Source organism: Crotalus tigris, unplaced genomic scaffold (genome assembly GCF_016545835.1).
Source record: "Crotalus tigris isolate CLP2741 ecotype Arizona unplaced genomic scaffold, ASM1654583v1 scf7180000018229.695902, whole genome shotgun sequence".
Classification (NCBI taxonomy): domain Eukaryota; kingdom Metazoa; phylum Chordata; class Lepidosauria; order Squamata; family Viperidae; genus Crotalus; species Crotalus tigris.
The window spans coordinates 126,648-148,651 of NW_024096895.1; the positions used below are offsets into that span (position 1 = coordinate 126,648).

The 22,004-nt window shown below is 39.8% G+C and overlaps 1 protein-coding gene across 6 annotated transcripts in view; it reads left to right on the top strand.

Moving 5' to 3' along the window:
• ADGRL1 (adhesion G protein-coupled receptor L1) overlaps positions 1-22,004 on the top strand; it is a 153,846-nt gene that overhangs the window by 59,122 nt on the left and 72,720 nt on the right. For all 6 annotated transcript variants that reach the window (XM_039349163.1, XM_039349165.1, XM_039349164.1 and 3 more), the window contains exon 2: positions 17,452-17,597. In XM_039349163.1, the coding sequence (XP_039205097.1) occupies positions 17,528-17,597 (70 nt within the window). In that variant the 5' untranslated portion in view covers positions 17,452-17,527. The remainder of the gene's footprint in view (positions 1-17,451; positions 17,598-22,004) is intronic.

Below are 22,004 nucleotides of genomic sequence, written 5' to 3' on the forward strand. Positions count from 1 at the left end.
TAGCCGAACTTGGCAGAATTGGGAAGGGAGCAGTTTCTTTTAGACAACTTTTAAAGAAGCTCTGTAAGAAATGTATCTTTTGCATTAGAGCAAATCAGAGGCATGTAAGGCAGTTATTTCAGAAATCAGATGTAATAATTAGGATATTGATATAATGCTCATAAGTTTGCCTTTAAAACAAGTATAGCCTATCAGCTAAGTTACGGTAGTAGATCATCTTTTGAGCCATCATATTCCTATGCTGCATTTTCTGTTCAGAATTACTGAATTAAATATATGTTGTGTCTTGGTTTTGACATATATTTTATTACTGTTGTAACCTTGTGGGGTTTTTAAAACTACGAAGTGGTATACTTTAAATATATATAATTAACAAATACACCAAGTTATAGTATTTCAGATAATCAATTTGGAATAGTGGTTCATTTCCAGTGTAGAATATGAATCTTTTCTTGCTAGGAAGCGATTTTCTTTTAAGAGTGACTAAAACTGCAATATAAAATGGCAGTGAGACTTTGCTGGGCTAGTGGTTTCATGGATAGCTATTTGGAGTGTTGAATGTGGTTTCTCAACTCTGACTAAAGCTACTGATCAATTTTAACGTATTACATGCAAACATATGCCCTGCTTTTCATATATCCTGCCTTTCGTAGGGCATCTCCTCTCTCTCTCCAAACAATGATTAGGGCATGACCTGTTTAGCTTCTTCACGGCAGTTTCGGTGTAGGTCTCCTCTTTACACACTGATACTCCTTTTCCCATCAGCACATGCCTTGTTTGTCAATATCCTCCTCCACATCCCCAAATTAAAAACAGAGCTACTGTAGATCAGATATTTGCTGTATGGCCAACATTGGGGTAAATGATCTATCAAATGGTCCAAGTGGCGGTCTGCAGAACATACATCAGTTAGATAAAATAAAGAGGCACCAGCTTGAAAGGGCACAAGGTTTAATGAGAGATGTAAAAAGATGTCCCTCCTGTGTGAATTTGATGTCTAGTTCTGGGAGTTCAGAATCCAGCCACTTTAGCCATGGGTCTAGCAAGGAAGGGGAGATCAGTGCTAAACAAAATTCCCACTCCAGAAATCTTTTGCTGCCTGGAAAATAAAGGAGTTGTAAAAACATACTTCTTCCTGGGATGATCCTCACATGCTGTTGCATTTTTGTCATGATTTGGGTGGACACGAACCTGCTTTATTCTAGGTCAACTGTTTGTCCTCCAGATACTGCCTATGCCATCAAAGGAATGGATTATGTTTTGAACCCATTTCTTGAACGTGCAGTTTAAATAAGTTAAAAGAGAAGATCTGCTTACAAGCACACAGAACTAAAACCCACACATGGAAAGTGAAGGGCAAAAGCTGTGTTGTCTTTGCTTCCACTCCAGTGTTCAACCACTGGATCATGCGGCACCTGCTCAGCACGCAACGACAAATGGCTTTTTGCTCCCCCTGCATAATCATCTCTTCTGGGCCTACATCTGGCTGCTGTCTCACCCTGGTGTACATTGCAGAGATATGTACATCCCAGACCTCTTGGGGGTAATGCAATAATTTGGCAGTTTTAGATGTAATTAGGCTGTTTCTTAAGAAGCCGTGTCTTTTCCCAAGAGAGTGCAAGCAAGAGAGCAGCCTTGTGGAGAGTTGATAAATCCATAATTAGGGGAGGTTTCTGAAAGTGTCTTGAATGCACACTGCCCTGCCTGTGGAAGTGTATTCCTGGTCGTGTTTCAGAAAGCCCAGTCACTAAACTCAAGGACAAAGACTTGAGGCCCAGCAGAGGAACAGCTTTCTTTCAGCTCCGGGAAAGGGCTGTTAGGGAAACAATTTCCCGCCCGCTTGTTAAAGCTCTAGCTTAAGCTGGGATGGTGTGAGTCAGTTTGCCTGGCAGAGCAGGAAATTAACATGAAAGACTCTGCAGGGATAATCTCTCCCATCATTAAGAGCTGACACAATTGGTCAAGATCCAGGCACTGCAAAGAAAGAGGGAAGGAGGTTTGAGCCACGGTGCTTTCTTGCACCATCCTTACTCACTGGCCTGACATGAAGGCTCTTGGTGGGATAGGTCTTTTCTTCACTGGATCCATTTTGAAACCACAACAGTTCCCTGAAGCAGTTTGTAAATTCTTGTCATCAGTGTGACCAGTCACATTTATTGTTTGGGATGAGCGCTAACCCCACCTGGTGTCTGATAATAAAAATCTGAATATTGAATATTGGCAGTTTGGGACAGCTATTTCCTTGGAAAAATTAATAGCAGGGACTTTGGTCAGTGGTGTATGTATTATACTATTCAATTAGCTTGTGTGATCATCTTCCATCATAGAAACATTACACCACAGAGATACATGGCATTTAACTGTGATTAAACTTCTGACAGAAGTTAATACCCCATTATTGATCTTATTAGAGTGAAAAAGATTGGGTACAGAGCTTCAGTGGAACAAGTATTCTGTGTCAATATTCAGAAGGTCTGCCAGGGTTGGGTGAAGACATTTGGGGTGCCCTGCACAAGTGCATTTAATAACAAAACAGCATCTGTTGAATAAGTCAGGTATATACATCTTTCCTTTTGTGTGGCAGAGCCTTCTTTGAAGGTAACTTATTCTTCATATTAACCGTAGGTAATGTGGGTTTTGGAGGAACATCTGTTTAAGATAAAGACCCTCTTATGTCAACCTGCTTGTAGTTTCAACCATAAGGAAGCAATTTGTCATTGGCTTCTTCCAGGTTCTTTTTTATTTCTCAGACTACATTATAGCCTTGAGATTTCCTGATAGTTTCCTACCCAAGGTACTAATCAAGTCTAATATGGCTGAGCTTTTGTAAAGATCAGTCAAGTTTGGCTACCCAAAATCTGAATAGTCACCATGCTGGCACACAGAAGATGCCAGTGGAAGTGATTTTGCCTCAGTTGACAGTGTCCTGCTCAGAACACAGCGTTCCCTGGCTGTGATGTATATGGTCCTATTTTACCCCATCTCCTACTACCCTATTCTGTGAGAAAATTTACAACTGCTCGCTCATGTTGTGTCCTCAGCTTCTATGGGGAATCACGGGCTTTGTGCCAGGGAACCAGGCACTGAAGCCAAGACTTGGACATCTGTATCTTCTCATTCCCTTGTGCTGTAGCTGTCAGCATTCTCCTTCACATTAGTGAACTGGGGAGAGTTACAGTGCTTAGGAACAAACACTCTTTCCCACAGGGATTGCAGTACCTTTCCGCCACAGTAGGAAGAACTAGTAGGAAGAACACAGTAGGAAGAATAGCAGAGGGCTTAGGATGTGAGAGAAACTGGAAACAGCAGTCTAATGCTAGTTAGTTTTGTAGACTTCATTGAAAATGTTGAGTGATTTATTATGCTTCGCTCCAACAAAGCGTATCCTTTTTCATATGCAGAACTCACATTCCAAATGAATGTGAAAGAGCTTTGGGCTTGTGGATCTCCTTTATAGGACCCACAAGTCCTGAGAACTCTCAGCTTGTGCTGTCTCTTTTATTGTTAAGGGCTTCCTAGAATCAGCTTCCAAAAGTCTTTCTTCAGTACACACTTTATTACTCTTCCAAGTCAGGGAATGCAAATCAATTCCCATACAAGGCAATGGAAAGGGGTGTAGTTTTGTTTGGGTTTTTTGACAGTATAGTGTACTGTTCCATTACTGAGTGGATGTTCCTTTGGTCATAGTCTATAAGGGGATTCTGTTCTGAGCCGTGGCACAGGAGGGGGCCAAGGAGAAGAAAGAGCCATTGTGTTTAATTCAGTTAAGACCCCCTTTAGAGCTCAACTGCGATTGAGTAGTAAGTAGTTGGTGCAGCATCTGTCTAACAGCAGGGGGGACTAAGGCTCAGGAGCGGGTTATTGTTTTTCTGTGTTAGAGATACTTAATCCCATGTTTACACCCTCCTTTGAGTGATCAACGGCTGTGGGTCACCAATCAAATCTTCTGTTTAAATGGTGCTTTGGATCAGAACCCCTGTGTCCAGTCTGATTTTCTAATAGTATGTTCAATTTCAGATGTTGGTGCAGTGAGAGGCAAAGCAATCACACGTTCTTCTGATGGTTATTGGGTTTGCATTAAACAAGCTTTACTTCAGCAGCTCTCTAAAACTAAGATAGCACAGATAAAGCCTTCTAGAGGTCCATTGTCTTGGAAACTTGAGAAGTCCATTAATCAAAGTTCTGTCTCACTTATATTCACTGCACTTTATGAAAGGGAATCTTTATCTACCAATGATGATGCAAATATGTGGCATAATGATTAAGGAGATGGAAAACCTCAGGCATGGGGACTTCCTGGATGATATGCTGGATTTTTTTTTATATTGTTGTCTTCAATACATTATACTGTTGTGGTGCAGGTATCTGATCACGACTTACTTTTAATTATTTCTACTTCTACTTCAATTATTTCAGCATGACCTCGGTAGTCTCCAGGTTACCATGCAGTAACCTCTATATTCCAATGCCCACCAAAACTGATTTATTCCACCGAATAGCCTGTATGTGCATTTTTCTTCTTGAGATGTAAGATTTGTGTGTACCATTGAGGAAAGAAGAATGGTTAGCGCTGTGACTAGGAAAGGTATTTGAGGGGGAAAAAAGTGATATTAGGGAAGAAAAAAGGGGGAATAGAGATGACAGTGCAGAGAAGCTGAGTAGTGGGAAAAAATGGAAAAAGAAAGATTGATGGAAATACAGAAAAATCTGTTCTACAGCAGAGAGAACAGAGAGTGCAATTCATTATTTCCTGAGTGGACAGAGACACCCTCCCCTCAGCTTCCATATGCCCTCAGCATCCTACCTGAAGGTTTCAGGGACTCTCACAGATATTAATGATGCCCAGAAGGCTTCAAAGAGGCAGAAAATCATCCTTCCTATTCTGTGAGCTGTTTCTCCTTCCCTTCATTGAACTATTCCATTGGTTTGCATGAGCAATTACTGTAGAACAGAATGGGGGGAGTCAAAGAGACACTCGGTGTTCATAAGTTATCTAGAATCAAGGAAAGCAGTGAGTTGCGTGTAAAAATTCTGATTATTCAGGATGGAAAGTTCCTAGACCATTGAATTTAATTCGAAATTTCTAAACTCTATGAATGGACAATTGTATGGTGTGTGAGGTTTGGTATAAGTAAATATAAAATGGGGCAAAAAAATAAAATCCCTATATAAAAATGGGATCGGGGCTATATTTGATTTCAGTAGAAAGGGAGGAAAAGAAAACTTTAGCTATTGCATCAGTGAAAAAGATAATATCAGAGTGGTCTAGTGGTTAAGGCACGAGGCTAAACACCAGGAGACTGTGTCTTCTAAGTCCCACCTCAAATTTGAAAGCCAGATGGATAACAATGTCTCCAATGTCATGTTCAAGCAAAAAGTTGGTCAATCAATTCCTATTGCAACCAATGGAAAATACTCAGTTGATCTGAAAAAAGTAGACCCTGCACTTGAGGGGAAAATGCCAAGAAGAAAAAATATGATAAAGAGTCTAGAAACTTAGATCAAGAGAAACAATAAAAATAGCTGGAATATTTGGGTTGCAAAAAAGAAAATAATAATGTGGTATGATAGTATAGTAATCTTCAGATAGTCATACAGCTTTCACATCCAAAAAGTGGGAGGCCTCTTCTCTATTGAAACCAAGAGGAAGACAAAGACTATCGGATTAAAATTAAAATTAAAAGTAGTGGGACAGTCTGCCTATTACAACAGTAGAGTCCTCTTGCTGGAAGATTTCAAATGGAGGCTGAATAATCACTTGTTAGAGACATCTAAACTGATTCCTGTACTTTAGGTTATCTAGTCAGGAGCTCAACTAAATGACTTACAGTGACTTCTAAACCAGGGCTTTTCAACCTTTTCACTCATTGTACCACTCTTAGGATATGGCAACATCTGAGTACCACCAGTCGCCTAGCAAGGTGTCAAAACCTTGATGACCCCCCAAAAAAGTGATAAAATACAGGTAGTCCTCAACTTACAACAGTTCGCTTAGTGACTGTTCGAAGTTACAACGGCACTGAAAGTACCCCCCCCCAAGCCACAGCCGAGCAAGACACCTGCCTGCCCGTCCAGTGGTGCTCTTCCTCCTGTCCAAGATTTTCATTGTTGTGAGCATTTCTGTTGAGGATTGGCAGCGAGGATGAGGGGGTATTTGGTTTTTATTCCCCCCCGTCTGCAGCAGGTTTTGGTCACTTCACATGACCCTGGGATACTGTGACCGTCATAAATATGAATCAGTTGCCAAGCATCTGAATATAAATCACAAGACCGTGGAAATGCTGCAACATTCCAGCTGATCGGCGCTTCTTCTGGGCTCAGCAGAAGCACCAGGATCAGCACCAAGCTCCAGCTGGAGCCTGGCGCTGATCCTGGCGCTTCCACTGAGCCCTGATAGCCCTGCAGCTCCAGCCATCTCTCGCTCAGGCTTGAGCGGTGCTGCCACCGGTTTAGCTCATTCCCCTCCCCCACTACTTTTCTAGGATGGTCGTGTACCACCTGCCAGGTGCCTATGTGCCACAAGTAGTACCCGTACCACTGGTTCTAAACCATATGTAATTCTACAATGAAGAAATACCTTCCTGATGGTGGCTAAAAGTCCTCAATTAAGTAGTGAGAAATTAAGACTGGGAGCACAATTTATATGGGGAAAACAGAGAGCATTTTTTCCTGACACCTCAATATAGTAGATTTTGAGACTCACCAATAAATCTAATTCATTGGAGATTCCTGCCACATAATTAAGTTGTGCAGTCACTAACCCAAGATGTGTTAATGGCCACTTGTTTAAGTAGATTTAAAAGAAGATTAGACATGGTTCCTGAGGGATAATAATTTAGGGAAGCCTGCATGTATATAAAAAGTATACCTCTCTCTACCAGATATGTTGATGGAGGCCTTTCTTATACTATTGCTTTCTGGAGTTATTTCGCTACTCATAATGTAAAGTGGGATGCTGGATTTTAGATTAAATATTTTAAATTAATCCAAGAAGTATTTTCAGATAGAACTGAAAGATGGAGATGAAGAGAGGGAAAGAGAAAAAAAAGGTAGGTAGAAAATAGTTTGTGTATGATATGACGTCTTTCAGGTTTTTGTAATAATGCCGTTGGACTAATAGACTTTATTTTCTTTTTCTGACTTGCGCTGATGGATTATTGTCTTCAGTGTTTAATTTAACCAAGGTGGGATGTGTTTTGGATAGTGTTATTATATTCTAATTATTAAGTAGCATAGGCATTAATTGTACCTTAGGCTATTTCTTCATTTCAAAAATGGAGAAAAGGAGGAGATGCATCATCAAAAATGAGGAGCATGTGCATTTGCATAAAATTTAAATGTTCAGATTTTTGAATGAATTATTGTAATTTGAGTTAGGAGGACTAATACCAGACATAATTCGGTATGCTGTCCATGTACTAAGGTTTGCTCTATATTTTATGATTATCTTTATGGGTCCAGTACTCTTCAACATCTTCATCAATGATTTGGATGAAGGGATAGATGGGGAACTCATCAAATTTGCAGACGACACCAAGCTGGCAGGAATAGCCAACACTCCAGAAGACAGGCTTCAGATACAGAAGGATCTGGACAGACTTGAACACTGGGCACTAACTAACAAAATGAAATTCAATGGTGAAAAAAGCAAGGTTCTACATTTAGGCAAGAAAAACCAAATGCACAAGTACAGCATAGGTGGCACCATGCTCAATAGTAGTAACTGTGAGAGGGACCTCGGAGTCCTAGTAGACAATCACTTAAATATGAGCCAGCAGTGTGCTGCAGCTGCCAAAAAGGCCAACACAGTGCTAGGCTGCATTAACAGAGGGATAGAATCAAGATCACGTGAAGTATTAATACCACTCTTCAATGCCTTGGTAAGGCCACACTTGGAATACTGCATCCAGTTTTGGTCACCACGATGTAAAAAAGATGTTGAGACTCTAGAAAGAGTACAGAGAAGAGCAACAAAGATGATTAGGGGACTGGAGGCTAAAACATATAAGGAACGGTTGCTGGAATTGGGTATGTCTAGTTTAATGAAGAGAAGGACAAGGGGAGACATGATAGCAGTGTTCCAAAAACTCAGGGGCTGCCACAAAGAAGAGGGAGTCAAGCTATTCTCCAAAGAGCCTGAAGGCAAGACAAGAAGCAACGGGTGGAAACTAATCAAGGAGAGAAGCAACCTAGAACTAAGGAGAAACTTCCTGACAGTGAGAACAATTAATCAGTGGAACAGCTTGCCTCCAGAAGCAGTAAATGCTCCCAACACTGGAAGTTTTTAAGAAGAGACTGGACAGCCATTTGTCCGAAATGGTGTAGGGTTTCCTGCCCGAGCAGGGGGTTGGACTAGATGACCTCCAAGGTTCCTTCCAACTTTACTATTATTATTATTATTATTATTATTATTATTATTATTATTATTATTATTATTATTATTATTATTAAACCAAATTTGAACTGGACATTTCTTTTAAAGAGGAATTGCTATTGTAAAATAGGACAAAAAGAGACATCTGAATGAATAGCATTGTAAAACAATTTAGTATTTAGTTCTTGACTGATGTGTCCACTGATTCTTTTTTGACTGTGAATTTAGAAGTCAAGTCTAGTTGGACAATATTTTTGTAGCTATGACCTGTACTAATAGTTGGGGGGGGGAGGTAATGGTGAACTATGTCATGCATATCAGGACTGCATTTTCCAGGTTTTCCTCTCTTCTGGGAAAAGGTAAGAAGGATTTTCTTTCATTCTTCTAAATCAGGGGTGTCAAACTCAATTTCATTGAGGGCTGCATAAACATTGCGGTTGCCTTTGGGGGGCCAGGTAGGTGTGGCCTACTGGGTGGGTGTGGACAGAGTGGGTGTGGCCTATTGGGTGGGCATGGCCAGCTCTACATTGTTTGCGTCAAGGGTGCCTGTGGGTGCCTGGGCAGGAGTGGGACAGATCTGAGGGTCTCTGGCAGAAGGGGGTGGGACCGGGGCAAGTGCCAAGGAATGGTCTGCTGGAGCAGCCTCAATGCCTGCAGAAACCCCTCCCCCAGAGCCCGTCAAGCCAGATATGTGAAGTAGGCGAGGGCCATTTGCTGGCCACTTCCAGGCGATGGTGCATTTCTTTATTCCTCACAAAGGGTGACACCTCCCCAGCATGCACCCAGGGGATGGGGCCAACGCGGCAGGGGCTGGTTCCTTGCTGTTTCCAGACAGCTTTGTGGAGCTAAGACTGAATGCATTTCAGCATAGATGGCCACCACAAAATTGTACATTGGCTCCCGGCCGGCCTGGGCCAGGGCCAAGGCAGTGGGGGCCGTTCCCTCATTGTTTCCAGGATGGCTTCACGGACCACATGAAACCACTTTGTGGGCTGCATCCGGCCCCCGGGCCTTGTATTTGACATGTCTGTTCTAAATGTTTAGAGATTATTTTAGGAAGAATTTTCACAATTGTCTGATAAGTATCAGCTGTACAGTTAAACATTCCAGGACTTATACAAAAGGATATGTACAGGTGCCTTTGCTTTAAATTTCAACTTTCCTAATTAGAGAAAGAATACAGCATTGTTTCCTACATCGGAAGGCTTCCGTTTTAATAATCTTGTGTCTTAGCCTTAATGGAAGAAAAGATTTGCTAGCTTTGCTCTGGTCTCCAAGCTCCACAAGGAGAAATGGATGGCACAATACATTTTTCTTGTGTACAATGAAGAAAGAAACCCACAGCATTCATTAATATTTTCCCTTTGTTAAAGATAAGCCCAATTTTAAGAATTTTCTGGCTAAAGTTTGATGCCCCGTCAACCCTGAGAGGAATGTCATCTTTGAAAGGCCAGAGAATTTAGAAGCATGGAAAAATGTTGAAGCATTTGTTAAAGCTTTAAAAAGTAGTCCAAATGTGCATCTACTAATTTAAAAAGAAAGGCACCTTGGAAATTGATGCTTGGAATTCTTGACAAAAGTCTCCCTGTGATATTTCTGCTAATACGGGGCTTAATTCTTTTCAAAGCCATAGAGATGGCAAGGCTCTGCGAATTGATCAGAATCTAAGGACAATAAGAGAAGATCTTGAAGGAGATAACCTGCATTCTATAAATATTGCAGGAGCTATTTTCAGAATTCAGTCACAGTTCTACCAAAGTCCAGAAAAACATAGCTCAGCATTTAGAAGCAACAAGGCACACTCCCTTAGCTATTATGAACCATTTCCCAGTTAAGGGAGGACATGTTTTCTAAAAAATCATACCCATGTCGTGGGCCTCATATATTCAGATAATAGCCACAGCAGTAGAACAGAGCCAATTTTCATTTCGCAAAGATATATTCTCACTATTGCATACATTTAAGAATTTGTTGGGCAGCTAGTTTGAAAATAGAGTCATAACCTTAGATAGCTTCCTCAGCTGTGAAGCCAGTTCCATAATAGGATCGCTAAAATTGGGAGAAATAGAAGGGGCTAAAAGGATGACTCTGAATATTTTGTTCTAAACCTATGTGAGACCATGGAGGATACAAACACCCTGTAGGATACCTCATTCCATTCTTTATAAAGTGAAAATGATTCTAGAAAAAAGAAAAAAAAATAGTGCCTTGTGAACAAAAAGGCAGGCTATGTTTTGTAAAATAAATATTTAAATCTTGCATAATTAACAAAAACGTGGTGCCTGTGTTGTATCAAATATGCATACGTCTAGTTCTGGAAATTTAAAATTACATTTTAAAAGCATATATTTCCATTAATAGAAGCTGTTCTCTCACAAGTGGCAGAAGTCAATGCATTTTTCCAGGCTGCATGCCCCAGGTGGCTTCTGGAAAATGCTGTTGACAACCAGAGGGCTAAACTGACTACCTTTATCACACCCTTTGAGAGAGTCTGTTTTTAACTTTCCCATTGGTAGTACGTACTCCCAAAGTTTTTCCAAAAAAAAACGAGCAGGCCATGGAAATACAAAAGGAAACATTGTCTTCATAGACAGCATTTTAATTCATACATACAAAAGAGAAAGCATTACAAAAAGCCCAGCATTTGATTTGATTAGGATCCCTGAATCCATGCTGGTTGAACAAAGAGAAATGTGTTTTTGACCAAATGGACAGGATTACATTCTACATAACATGGCACAAAGCCAAGGAAGGTAAATGTCATTGGAAAATGAAAAGCACTTGCACAGTTTAGAAATGGTGAAGTCCTTTGTTGCAAAAAGCCAAAGTAGTTCTGTTGGCTACAAAAGAGGATTTTCTATTAAAAAAATCCTCACTAGCCAATACTTTTATTAGATGAATTCTAAGTTGCAGACAGTGCAAACATAAAGAAAACTCACACAATATCCTTTAGCTGCTGACTGACCTAATATTGTAAAGGCATCACTTCAACATACATAGCACATTAAGTTGCATCTATTTGTACCTACAGTACAGAAACAATCTATAAACCTACTATGAAATCTATTATTCTAAGTTTGAGAATTGGATGAGGACAAAGATAAAGATGATTTCTTAATTTTAAAGAATTTATGGTATCAAGAAACCTGCAACCTCCATGCTGATGCAAGGAATTGTCAGCTATGATGGGATCCTACACTTCCTCTAATTCAGAATAGATCCCATTTGTAATCTGCTTCAGAAGTCTTAACAAAGGTGAAATTTTCTAGTCATAAAAGGAAATATTCAACTGGAAAATATTTGCATGCAAACCAAACTAATCTGCTTAAGAAATTTTAAAATAAAATGTTTTGATATCTTAAAAAGTAATCAAAAATAACCATTTCAAAATATGTTTAAGAGGCATTACATAAATATAATAATATATTTCACTATAACTTTTAATTAAAAGTTATAATTAAACATTAGTACAATACATAATTATTCTTGATGAATTATTACAAAAATAATGTTTGCAGTTTCTTCTACTTGTTATTCAGAAATCAGTAAGCTGCATTTTTTCCATATCATTGTCCTTATAGCTCAGCCCACACCTCCAAACTGACTCTGAATGGAATACAATAAGGACAAAATCCAAAATAATTTATTAAAATCATTGAGCAAAGTAAATTAAACACTTGCTAGAAAACCCAGTAAGGTAGAGACCATTTGTATATCTTGGGGGGGGGAGGATTCCATAGGATAAAGTGCCAGTGAGGCTTATATCATAAGGCCCCATCATAAAGACGAGGGACCTGCCATAGGCTCCCCTGTGATGACTGGCCTGAACAAGCAGTTTCTACCCTGCCATGGCAAATGAGCTTACCAACTGCAAAAATTTCCACTTAAATAATTGATTCCAAAACCTTAGAAAATCCCAGGATGAGGAATACTTGTTTATTCTATACCCCAGGTCAGGATGTTTCAGAAAAACCAGAGTTTGTTGTGGGTAAGTAAACTAATTGTAAGTCATAATAAAAAGGAACCTGTATTATTATATCATAATATAGGGATGAATAACCAATATTTTACAGTACATATGGGTGCCCAGCCAGTGGTGGGATTCAGCCAGTTCGCACCAGTCCGGCAGAACAGGTAGCTAATTTTTTGTTGCCCAGGCCCAGAATGGACTTCTGGAAGTGGCATCTACATAGGGAACCAGTTGTTCACATATCTGAATCCCACCACTGTGCCCAGCCGTCTTTTTTGCAGCTTCCAATCATGCTAGTAGAGGAAACCAGCATCTCTCAAGTCACATTAATGAAGCTCCCGAAGAACCTACTTGATAGTTACAAAGTGAAGGTACCACATCCAGGCCTATAAGTACACATGAAAGCTCCCTATTGCAGTCAATTTTGTGTTCTCTTGGATTGCTATAGTTGTCATGATGTAATTTTACAGTGGGCACTATTGCTCATAACATTTAGTTCTATACATGAATGTGTTCTGAATAGGACTGATTTCCTATAGAAAACCTCAGCTATACTATATGCTATAGCAGAATGTCTCCAAAGTCAGCCTTGCCCGCTTCACAGGATTACCTCTTTCCTATAATTAAATACAATTTAAAATATATGACTTCCAGTTGTCAAAAAATGACCAGTCCCTTAACAAGTAAAGAAATCTTTTTTTTTTCCTCACCATATACCTGAAAGCCTAATTAAGTGCAGCAAGTGTCTTTAAAATGAGCTATTTCTAATGGACATCATTTTTACTCTTAGATGCAACTAGATCCATGCTCCTGCAGAGACCTAGTTGTTGGTGTCAGAAATGTGGTCAGTGGGTACAGGATGCACATCATCTGAAGTTTAGAGATATAGCCAAGGGCTATGAGAGCAATACGTAAAGTTTTGAAAAGAAGAAAAACAAAACAAACAAACAAACAAAAAAACCCAGAGGAGAGCAGAAAAACAATTTGCCATTGGCTCTCTGAAAATGCTAATGCTAAAGTTGCTGCAATCTTACAGCACATGTAAGATAAGATAACCTTTATTGTCATTTTTTTTACTGTGGGCACAACGGCACACATCAAAAATGAAATTCGCTCTCAAAGTGAACACATACATGTATGTGAAAAGGAGTTACCGAGGAGAGAGAAAAACAAATCAGATATATGACAGAATGGCCATGTATTCTGGGCTTCCCCACAGACAGTCCCTGAAGCAGTTCTACAGTCTTGGAACTGACAGATATTTCAAGTCTTGAGTCCTTGTAAGACGTCCTTTAGGCTGGCAGCTGACAACTGCCTAGTCTAAAAATCTGCTATAAATATGAAATGGTAGCCTGTGTGGCCTGTTTCTTGAATCCCCCTATAGCTGAATCCAGTAAATGACATCTGGAAAAGAGGGAGTATGATCTATTCAGTATATAGATGTGGCTTACATTGTGTCTTATTTTTCCTACGCTTGGCTTCACCAGATTCCCCTGAAGGCGGGGACCAAAAGCCATCTGATTGAGACGCTGGACAGAATAATCCTGCGGTGAAAGACTATGCTGTCATTGTTGATCTCTTTTTCGGGTCTTCTGTGTAACTTACCCTCTTTCCTTAAGGAGTTATTTGTACTCTGATATGAGAAATACACACATAACAAATGCTGATAGTGTTATTTGTTCAGTAATAGGACTAGGTTGTGTTTTTCTGACACAGCTCCAGTTGCCTTAAAGAATGGTCTGACAAGCCAAACTGTATTAGGTGAAGCTTCTCCTATAATTTCATATCTGTGACATGAAATATTTTCCTGCTAATTTTCTGCTGGGTATTTTTGCAAATCTTAGGTTAAAGGAGCCATACCCAACCTTTGAGAGAGGGGGGAGGGTCAGAATGGGCATGGTCATGGAAGGTAATAATTAGAGTAACCAAATTTCCAAAAATAAAACCAGGATACATTAATTTGGAATATATTTGCATATTTATTAATGCTAATCCATAATTTCAAGTATATGTGTAAGCAGAATTGGGCACCATATCTGCAAACTTCCAGACAACCACTAGATGATGGGGGGGGGGAAACCCAGCAGAAAACTCTATTTGCTGCCATCTAGTGATAATCTAACTTTTTGCAGCCCAGATATGATAAATGTCTATGGCAGGGGTCTTCAAACTTGGCCGTTTTATGATTTGTGGACTTCAATTCCCAGAATTCCTCAGGCAGTGTGCCTGGCTGAAGAATTCTGGGAGTTGAAGTCCACAAGACATAAAAGGGCCAAGTTTGAAGACCCTTGGTCTATGGAGATTCTCAATTCAGTTCTGGCTGTATAGTGGGGAGTGTTCTGAAGAAACTTCTTGGGTGAGAAGTGAAACATTTTCAAAGAAAAAAACCCAAGAAAGTCCAGTTGCTTTTTGAAAAGCATCTTTGGCACACCCAGACATGGTAGCTCTTAAGGACCATGAACAGTCAAATGTGCATGTTGATTTTTCCTGTGCCAGAACTTATACTGATACAGCCACTGACCAGGCTGTCAGAATGTTGAGTCTCTAGAAGGAGTACAGAGAAGAGCAACAAAGATAATCAAGGGACTGGAGGCTAAAATATATAAGGAACGGTTGCTGGAATTGGGTATGTCTAGTTTAATGAAGAGAAGGATGAGGGGGGACATGATAGCAGTGTTCCAATATCTCAGGGGCTGTCACAAAGAAGAGGGAGTCAAGCTATTCTCCAAAGGACCGGAAGGCAGGACAAGAAGCAACTGGTGGAAACTAACCAAAGAGAGAAGCAACCTAGAACTAAGGAGAAACTTCCTGACAGTTAGAACAATTAACCAGTGGAACAACCTGCCTCCAGAAGTGGTGAATGCTCCAACACTGGAAGTTTTTAAGAAGAGACTGGACAGCCATTTGTCTGAAATGTTATAGAGTTCACTGCCTGAGCAGGGGGTTGGACTAGATGACCTCCAAGGTCCCTTCCAACTATTATTATTATTATTAGCATTAGTATTATTTCTAATCACATCCCAGATAGGTGGGATCTTGTCACGCCCAGGGCCAGGATTTATCCTTTTCCCTCTCTCAAATTTTGAGCCAGTTGAATGGCAGGTATAACGGTGTTACATTTATATTAGAGCTTGTAAAGCAGGTATACAGTGATTCCTGTCTCAGAAAGATGGAAAACCATGCCGCATAATTTGGCAACTATGCCACTGAATTTTACAAGCCCAAACATGGATTTCATAGCTTCACACATTCCTTTATTGCCCATTCCTTTATTGAAGGAATAACGTACCGAAGGAATATGCAGAAGGCTGCAAAGAAAAAAAAATCCTTATTTTCAATTTTTATTCAAATATTAGCAATATTACTACTGGTAATATTTGAATAATGCTGAGGTGCTGAAGAGACTTTTCTGGGGTTTTGGGAGGTGAGGTGCTTTGGGAGGTGTTTTTTTTTTTTAAGGTGACTCCTTAAAAAACATGATTTCACCCAAATTATCTTGGAAGGTGGGGAATGAAGGCACAATTCAAAGTGAAGAGGACTTTGAAAATGATGTTTTGTAGGATCCTGAGTTTCCTTGGGAGCGATTCAGTTTTATTCGGGGACAAAACTGTCCCTGGTGTATTCCAGGATCCATACTCAGTTCACACAGGGAGACTGCTAGATCCAGAAAGTCTGGCATGTGTCATGGATGCACTAGGTTGATGCTCTCTCGTGCATCCAGCCTCTTCCCAACGCACAATTTCTTCCATGTCTCAGGTGCAGGAATTACTTAACAGCAGGAAAACTCTGAACAGTTTTTGATTGTTTTTATCTACTAGAGATGAAAGGCAGAAATAGAGTTTACTTTCTGATAGAAATAGAGTTTACTTTCTCATAATGTCCAATGTAACTCTGTATCTCAAAAGCAAATCTGACAGAATTTAACTCAGTAATACTTCTCTATATATGTCCTTGTATCCTATCCAAAATTTGAGTTTCCCTTAACATAAAGTCTTAATATTCTGGCTCCAAAGAGTCTGTTAAATCAAAATAAATATTCAAAAGCTTAGATAGAACTTACAGTAACTTTGAATCTTATCTTAAGTTATATACTTTGCTTACTATACTGGTAATATTTATGTATTACTTGGATTTTAATAACCATCTGTATTTTTTTAAATGATATAATATGCTCATGAATTACATGAATCCAATGAATGAAATATTGAAAATTTTAATCTTATGACACTTACAAATTCTGTTTACTAACTCCTTGTTTTAACTTTCTGAATTTTCTTCAGCTTTTTTTTCTCTTCTTTCTTTTTTCAAATTCTTAATAAAACGTCATTTTAAAAAATGAAAACCACTGCAGTAAAAGTACCTTAGCTTTCAAATATTAGAAACCTTACCGCTCACTGTTCCTTTGTTTCAAGAACTCAGAGGAGACGCGTCTCTAACTAACATCAGTCTTTGATAAACATTTGATTTGGAGGCATTCAATGGAGGATACGTTTACGTGGCTGTTGTTTTTGAAATTAAATAGGAGTATAAATAGCTGTGTTTTGTTGAAGACTCCTTGCAGGGATGTCTTAAGTTTTGAGATGTGTGAATGAGCAAGTGGGCGAAAACCCCCTGCAGAGAAACAAGTTCTCTTTTGGAAAACAGAGAGGTATAAGGAGAGAAACTGCTTCAAATGTTTTTACCATTTTCTAGCAATGGCCAGAAACGAATCCTTGTGGATTCCAACTACTTCTGTCTAGAGATATTGGTTTCACCTTATTGCACAATATGTTCTGATGGAAGTATTCTTAAGACAGTCTACTCTTTTGGGGTACATGTCCTTTGGATAAAAACAGTAATTCCGGTTCATTCTTTTGATTCTTGAAATATCCTCGTCTAGAGAGAATAGATAGGGTTTCATAAAAGGCTTCTAATTTTTCTGGGAAGAGATAGATATGTTAATCTGAAGGGCCAGAGAATGGAGAGGCTGATTGAGGACCACAAGGTGTATCCTTTAGAGCACGAAAAATAATGTTAGCATGATTTCTAGAGGAGGCAGATTAAGGACGGGAGGTAATAACTCACCCCTGTGCTAATTCCTGATTTAAGTCTTCTCTTTTTCCGCCAGGCCTGCTGTGATTTACCCTCCTTGGGGATGAACAGAGTGCCTCCTGGTCGCTGACAACTCTAGCATTCACTGCAGGATGGCCCAGCTCATCCATGCCCTTTGGAGCCTGTGCATCACCACTGTCCTTGTCACCTCAGCCACACAAGGTAAGGGCAGTGCTTTTTTTGTAAAAAAAAAAAAAAAAAGGTGCCGGAACTCACACATGTCATACAACCTGCTTTGCCTACCCTACAAGGTTCCATCCAAAAAAGGTGCCGGAACTCCGTTCTGGGCGTTCTATGACAAAAAAAGCCCTGGGTAAGGGGAACAGAGGATTGACATCCCTCAGGAAGGAGGACAGCTTCCAAAACAGGGCAGGCCTTGCAATGAATTAAGTCATGAGCCTGCGCCACCCGATGCTAGAAAAAGCTGAGGAAGAGAGGCATTTTCTTTTCTAGACAAAATTTAAAAATATGAATTCTGTTGCAATTTCAGAAATAAAACCTTTTATTTTCCTTTCACAATAAACAGTAAAAAGAATTTTAGAATAGTGTTTAGCAACTTCCCTTGACAATGTCAAAATATTTTCTAATTAAGTACTAAAAATGGGACTGCTTTATTTAGAAATGCACAGTGTTTACAGTTGAAATTTCTGTCTCTTTGTCTCCTGTATATAGGTACCTGATCAAATTGTATTTAATATCACATCTTCCTAACTAGTACAAAGAGGCTACTTGCCTTCCAGTTCTAAGGTCCTGGGGTGGGAAAATATGAGCAGCAAAATGGATGAGCATGCTAACATTATCAATCTTGTAAGCAAATAACCTGAAGCTGTTTTTGGGAGACGCAGTTCTAGAAATAGATGGTTAGATATGCTCATTGTGAGGTAACACATTTTTCTGCAAAATTAGCAGGCTATTTTGGTGCTCATACTAAATTTATACACCTGGAAGGTTTTTGGACATTTCTAGCAACTACTATGACTGCTATCTTTTTTTTTTCTGGTAGGCATCCCTTATTTGTAAGAAGCATAGAAAAAGTGAACATTAAGAAGGAAACCTTGTCTAGCAATGAGTTTCCAACTAAAGCCTTTTTAGATAGCTGAAAAGAACTGTCTGGTAAGAGAATCTGGGGGGAAAAAAGAGACCAGGTTTTTTTTTTTATCAAATCTTGGACAAGGCAGATGGGGAGAAAAATAACTAATCTTGTTCCTCAGCTGATGCCTATCTTCTGTTTTTATGCTTGTTGAGCCTTCCAGTCATGTTTCTTTTCATCTTGGCAAATGAAAAATCAACAAATACTTTAGTTCATCCTGTCATACACATTTTCCCCACATTAGAGCAGCTTTCTCAGATTTGGCACCCTTCACATGTGTTGGGCATTCTGGTAAGGATGACTGAAATTGTAGTCCATTGAAGTACATATAAAGATCCTAGATGGGATAAAGTTGGGGGAAAAAATAGGTTGATTATTAATACGTTTCAACTGTTGGCTAGGTATTAATTGCTTTCCAAAATACCCTCACATGTTGCTCATACATGTGATATACGATCAATGTACAGTGGATATTAAGAACAGGAATCCTGGTTATCAGAATAACAGAATAACAGAGTTGGAAGGGATCTTGAAGATCTTCTAATCCAACCTCTGCTCAGGCAGGAGACTATCATTCCAGACAAATGGCTACCCAGTCTCTTCTTAAAAGCCTCCAATGATAGAGTACCCATAATTTCTGGAGGTAAGCTATTCCACTGGCTAATTTTTCTTGTTATCAGGAATCTTGGAGGTCTTCTAATCCAACCTCCTGTTCAAGCAAGAGACCCTATACCAGTGATGGCGAACCTTTTATTTGTTTATTTATTTATTTATGAGACTTATATACCGCTTTAAGTACAAGCACTCTCTAAGCGGTGTACACCAGTAAGCAATGTATATATATATTTACATTGCCCCCCACAATCTGGGTCCTCATTTTACCTATCCCAGAAGGATGGAAGGCTGAGTCAACCTTGAGCCGGTGAGATTTGAACCGCTGACCTGCTGAACACAGTCAGCTAAAGTGGCCTGCAGTACTGCACTCTAACTGCTGCGCCACCTTGGCTAAGAGACCAAGTGCCCAAAATCCGCCCCCTGACCCCACTCCGCCTCCTCTCCTGCCTGCTCCGCCCCTGCCCACCCCCTGCCCTGCCCGCCCGCAGGGCCACGCACCGCCTCCATGGCCCGCCATAGCAGATCGCCCAGGTAGCCCTGCAGCGCCCTGGCAGCCATGCTCTCCGCCCACACCCTGCAGCATCATCTGCAAGCTATGGAGCGCGAGAGTGGAGTCTTGTCCCTGCTGCCCGGCTATCCTCTTGGCTGCACTGCTCCGTTTTGCCACACCCAGGGATGACACTCCTCCAGGGGGGCTGCTGGTGAGGAGGGAGCTGCGGGGGGAGGCAGGGCTGGGGCAACGGCATGTGTGCCCACAGAGAGGGCTCCATGTGCTGCCTCTGGCACGCATGCCATAGGTTCGCCACCACTGCCCTATACCATTCCAGGCAAGTGGCTATCCAGTCTCTTCTTAAAAGATTCCCCTCAAGTTCTGGAGGCAGGTTGTTCCACTGGTTAATTGTTCTAACTGTCAGGAAGTTTCTCCTTAGTTCTAAGTTGGTTCTCTCCTTGATTAGTTTCCACCCATTGCTTCTTGTCTTCTTCAGCTTTAGCCTGTCCCCATAGATTTTACGTCTTTCACATCCCCATAACTGTTACAAAATATCTCTGAACAGGGACTGGAATGCAGAAAAATGCAGTAAAAGTTATCAGCTTGGTTTCAAAGAAAAAGGGGAAAATGGGTGAGGATATAACATGTGCGCCTTAGAATAAGGTATGATTTCCTATCATTCTTTGTATTTAGTCCTGCTTACATTAAATGGGGAGGAGACTGTTCTTCAGTGATTATATGGCATTTCCACATTCAATTTTATGTAATTTTAAGTATTTTCTGCTTTTGGAAACAGACATCCCATATCCCTCAAGTACTATTTCAACTCTACGGTTCCTGTAGGGGAAGGAATGGCAGAAGAAGTTTTATTATTATTTTTAAAAAATAGATCCACATACTACCATCTGCCTCATATTTTAATCTTTTGGACTGGTGATTTTCACTAGTGAGAATAGAGTTGATTAGAAGTCTCTGACTCCTGCCAAGAGAAGAATGGGCATTCACAGTCTGAGAGTACAGAGTGACTATATTTGTCTAGATCAGGGGTAGGCAACCTTTTTGGCTCTTTTATGATTCGTGGACTTCAACTCTCAGAATTCCTGAGTCAGCATAAAAGAGCCAAGGTTACCTACCCCTGGTCTAGATGAACATACCTTTGAAGATCTACCATGTTTCAGAATGCCAAGAGGAAAGAGACCAGATTTGTTTCCTAAAGTGAAATGCTCAGAATTCATAGAATGTTGCCCATAATGTTTGTCCTAAAGGGAGACACCTTCTGTTCGCTTTCTTTTACTTTGGGTTTTCAGATTTGGAATGAAAGGAAGATGGGTAATTGAGTACTGTCTATTGGAACCACTAAAAGCCAGCTGCATTTAGACCCAAACATCTTGACTCATCTGAGCATTTTTTCACTTTGATAACATCTCTTGCTTAATATACTTAACCACCAATGTTTCTTACACACATGTGTACTGGTGCATCACATTTTCTTTAAGTTCTATATATTTCAATATTTCCTGTATTTTTTACAAAAATCCCGCAAAACAATCTTTGCTGAATGAATCCCATAATGAGTTATATGACTAAGCGAATCAGTGTAGTTTTCACTTTAATTGGTGTGCTATGGTGCTTCTCCACTTCCCTTTGTACTGTGAACATAGCCAAGAAATTAAGGTGATGGAAATGTTGCTGCCTTAGCCATATGTTTTCTGTCCTAAATCTTATTCCATATCACCCTCTTGGGTTTTTACTCAGCTGAATTTGATTGGTAGTGTCAGTTTGTATGCCTAACTAAAGAATTTGAGGTAGTGTCACTTTCCCATTTGCACCTGTATGCTTTTAACTTGGCAATTTGGATTCTGAAAAAAAAAAAAAAATAAGGAGAAAACTGCTTTAAAATAGGCCTGGTCATTATAATACTGAGTACATGCAACTTGTTAAAGCCTTTCTGATGTCTACTGTAGTTGTTTGTTTTAGTATCATAGTCAGATGCTTTGGCTGTGAGTTGATAATTGTTACCTACCCTGAGCCTTTCAAATATTGAAAACTTTTATGAAACAATAAACAAAACTGAAGAAATATTTATTAGAATCATTATATCTAAGTCTTGTCTTTTGTGAAAAGTTTTGAATGCCAAAGGCAGATTATTATGGGAGTTTTCAAACTCTGTGAGTTTTCTTAGGTTTCTGTATGACAGATTTTAAATGAGAGATAAACCTGGAGAACCCTTCTCTCACGCATCAGAAAGAGAACCTTAACTTAGTTTAAAACAGGAAATCTTTTTGGAAACAAACCTTAAATCAGTTTTAAATCATGGACTCAAAGGCCTGTGTTTTAAATCAAGATCCTTGCTTAGTATATAAAGCTATAACCA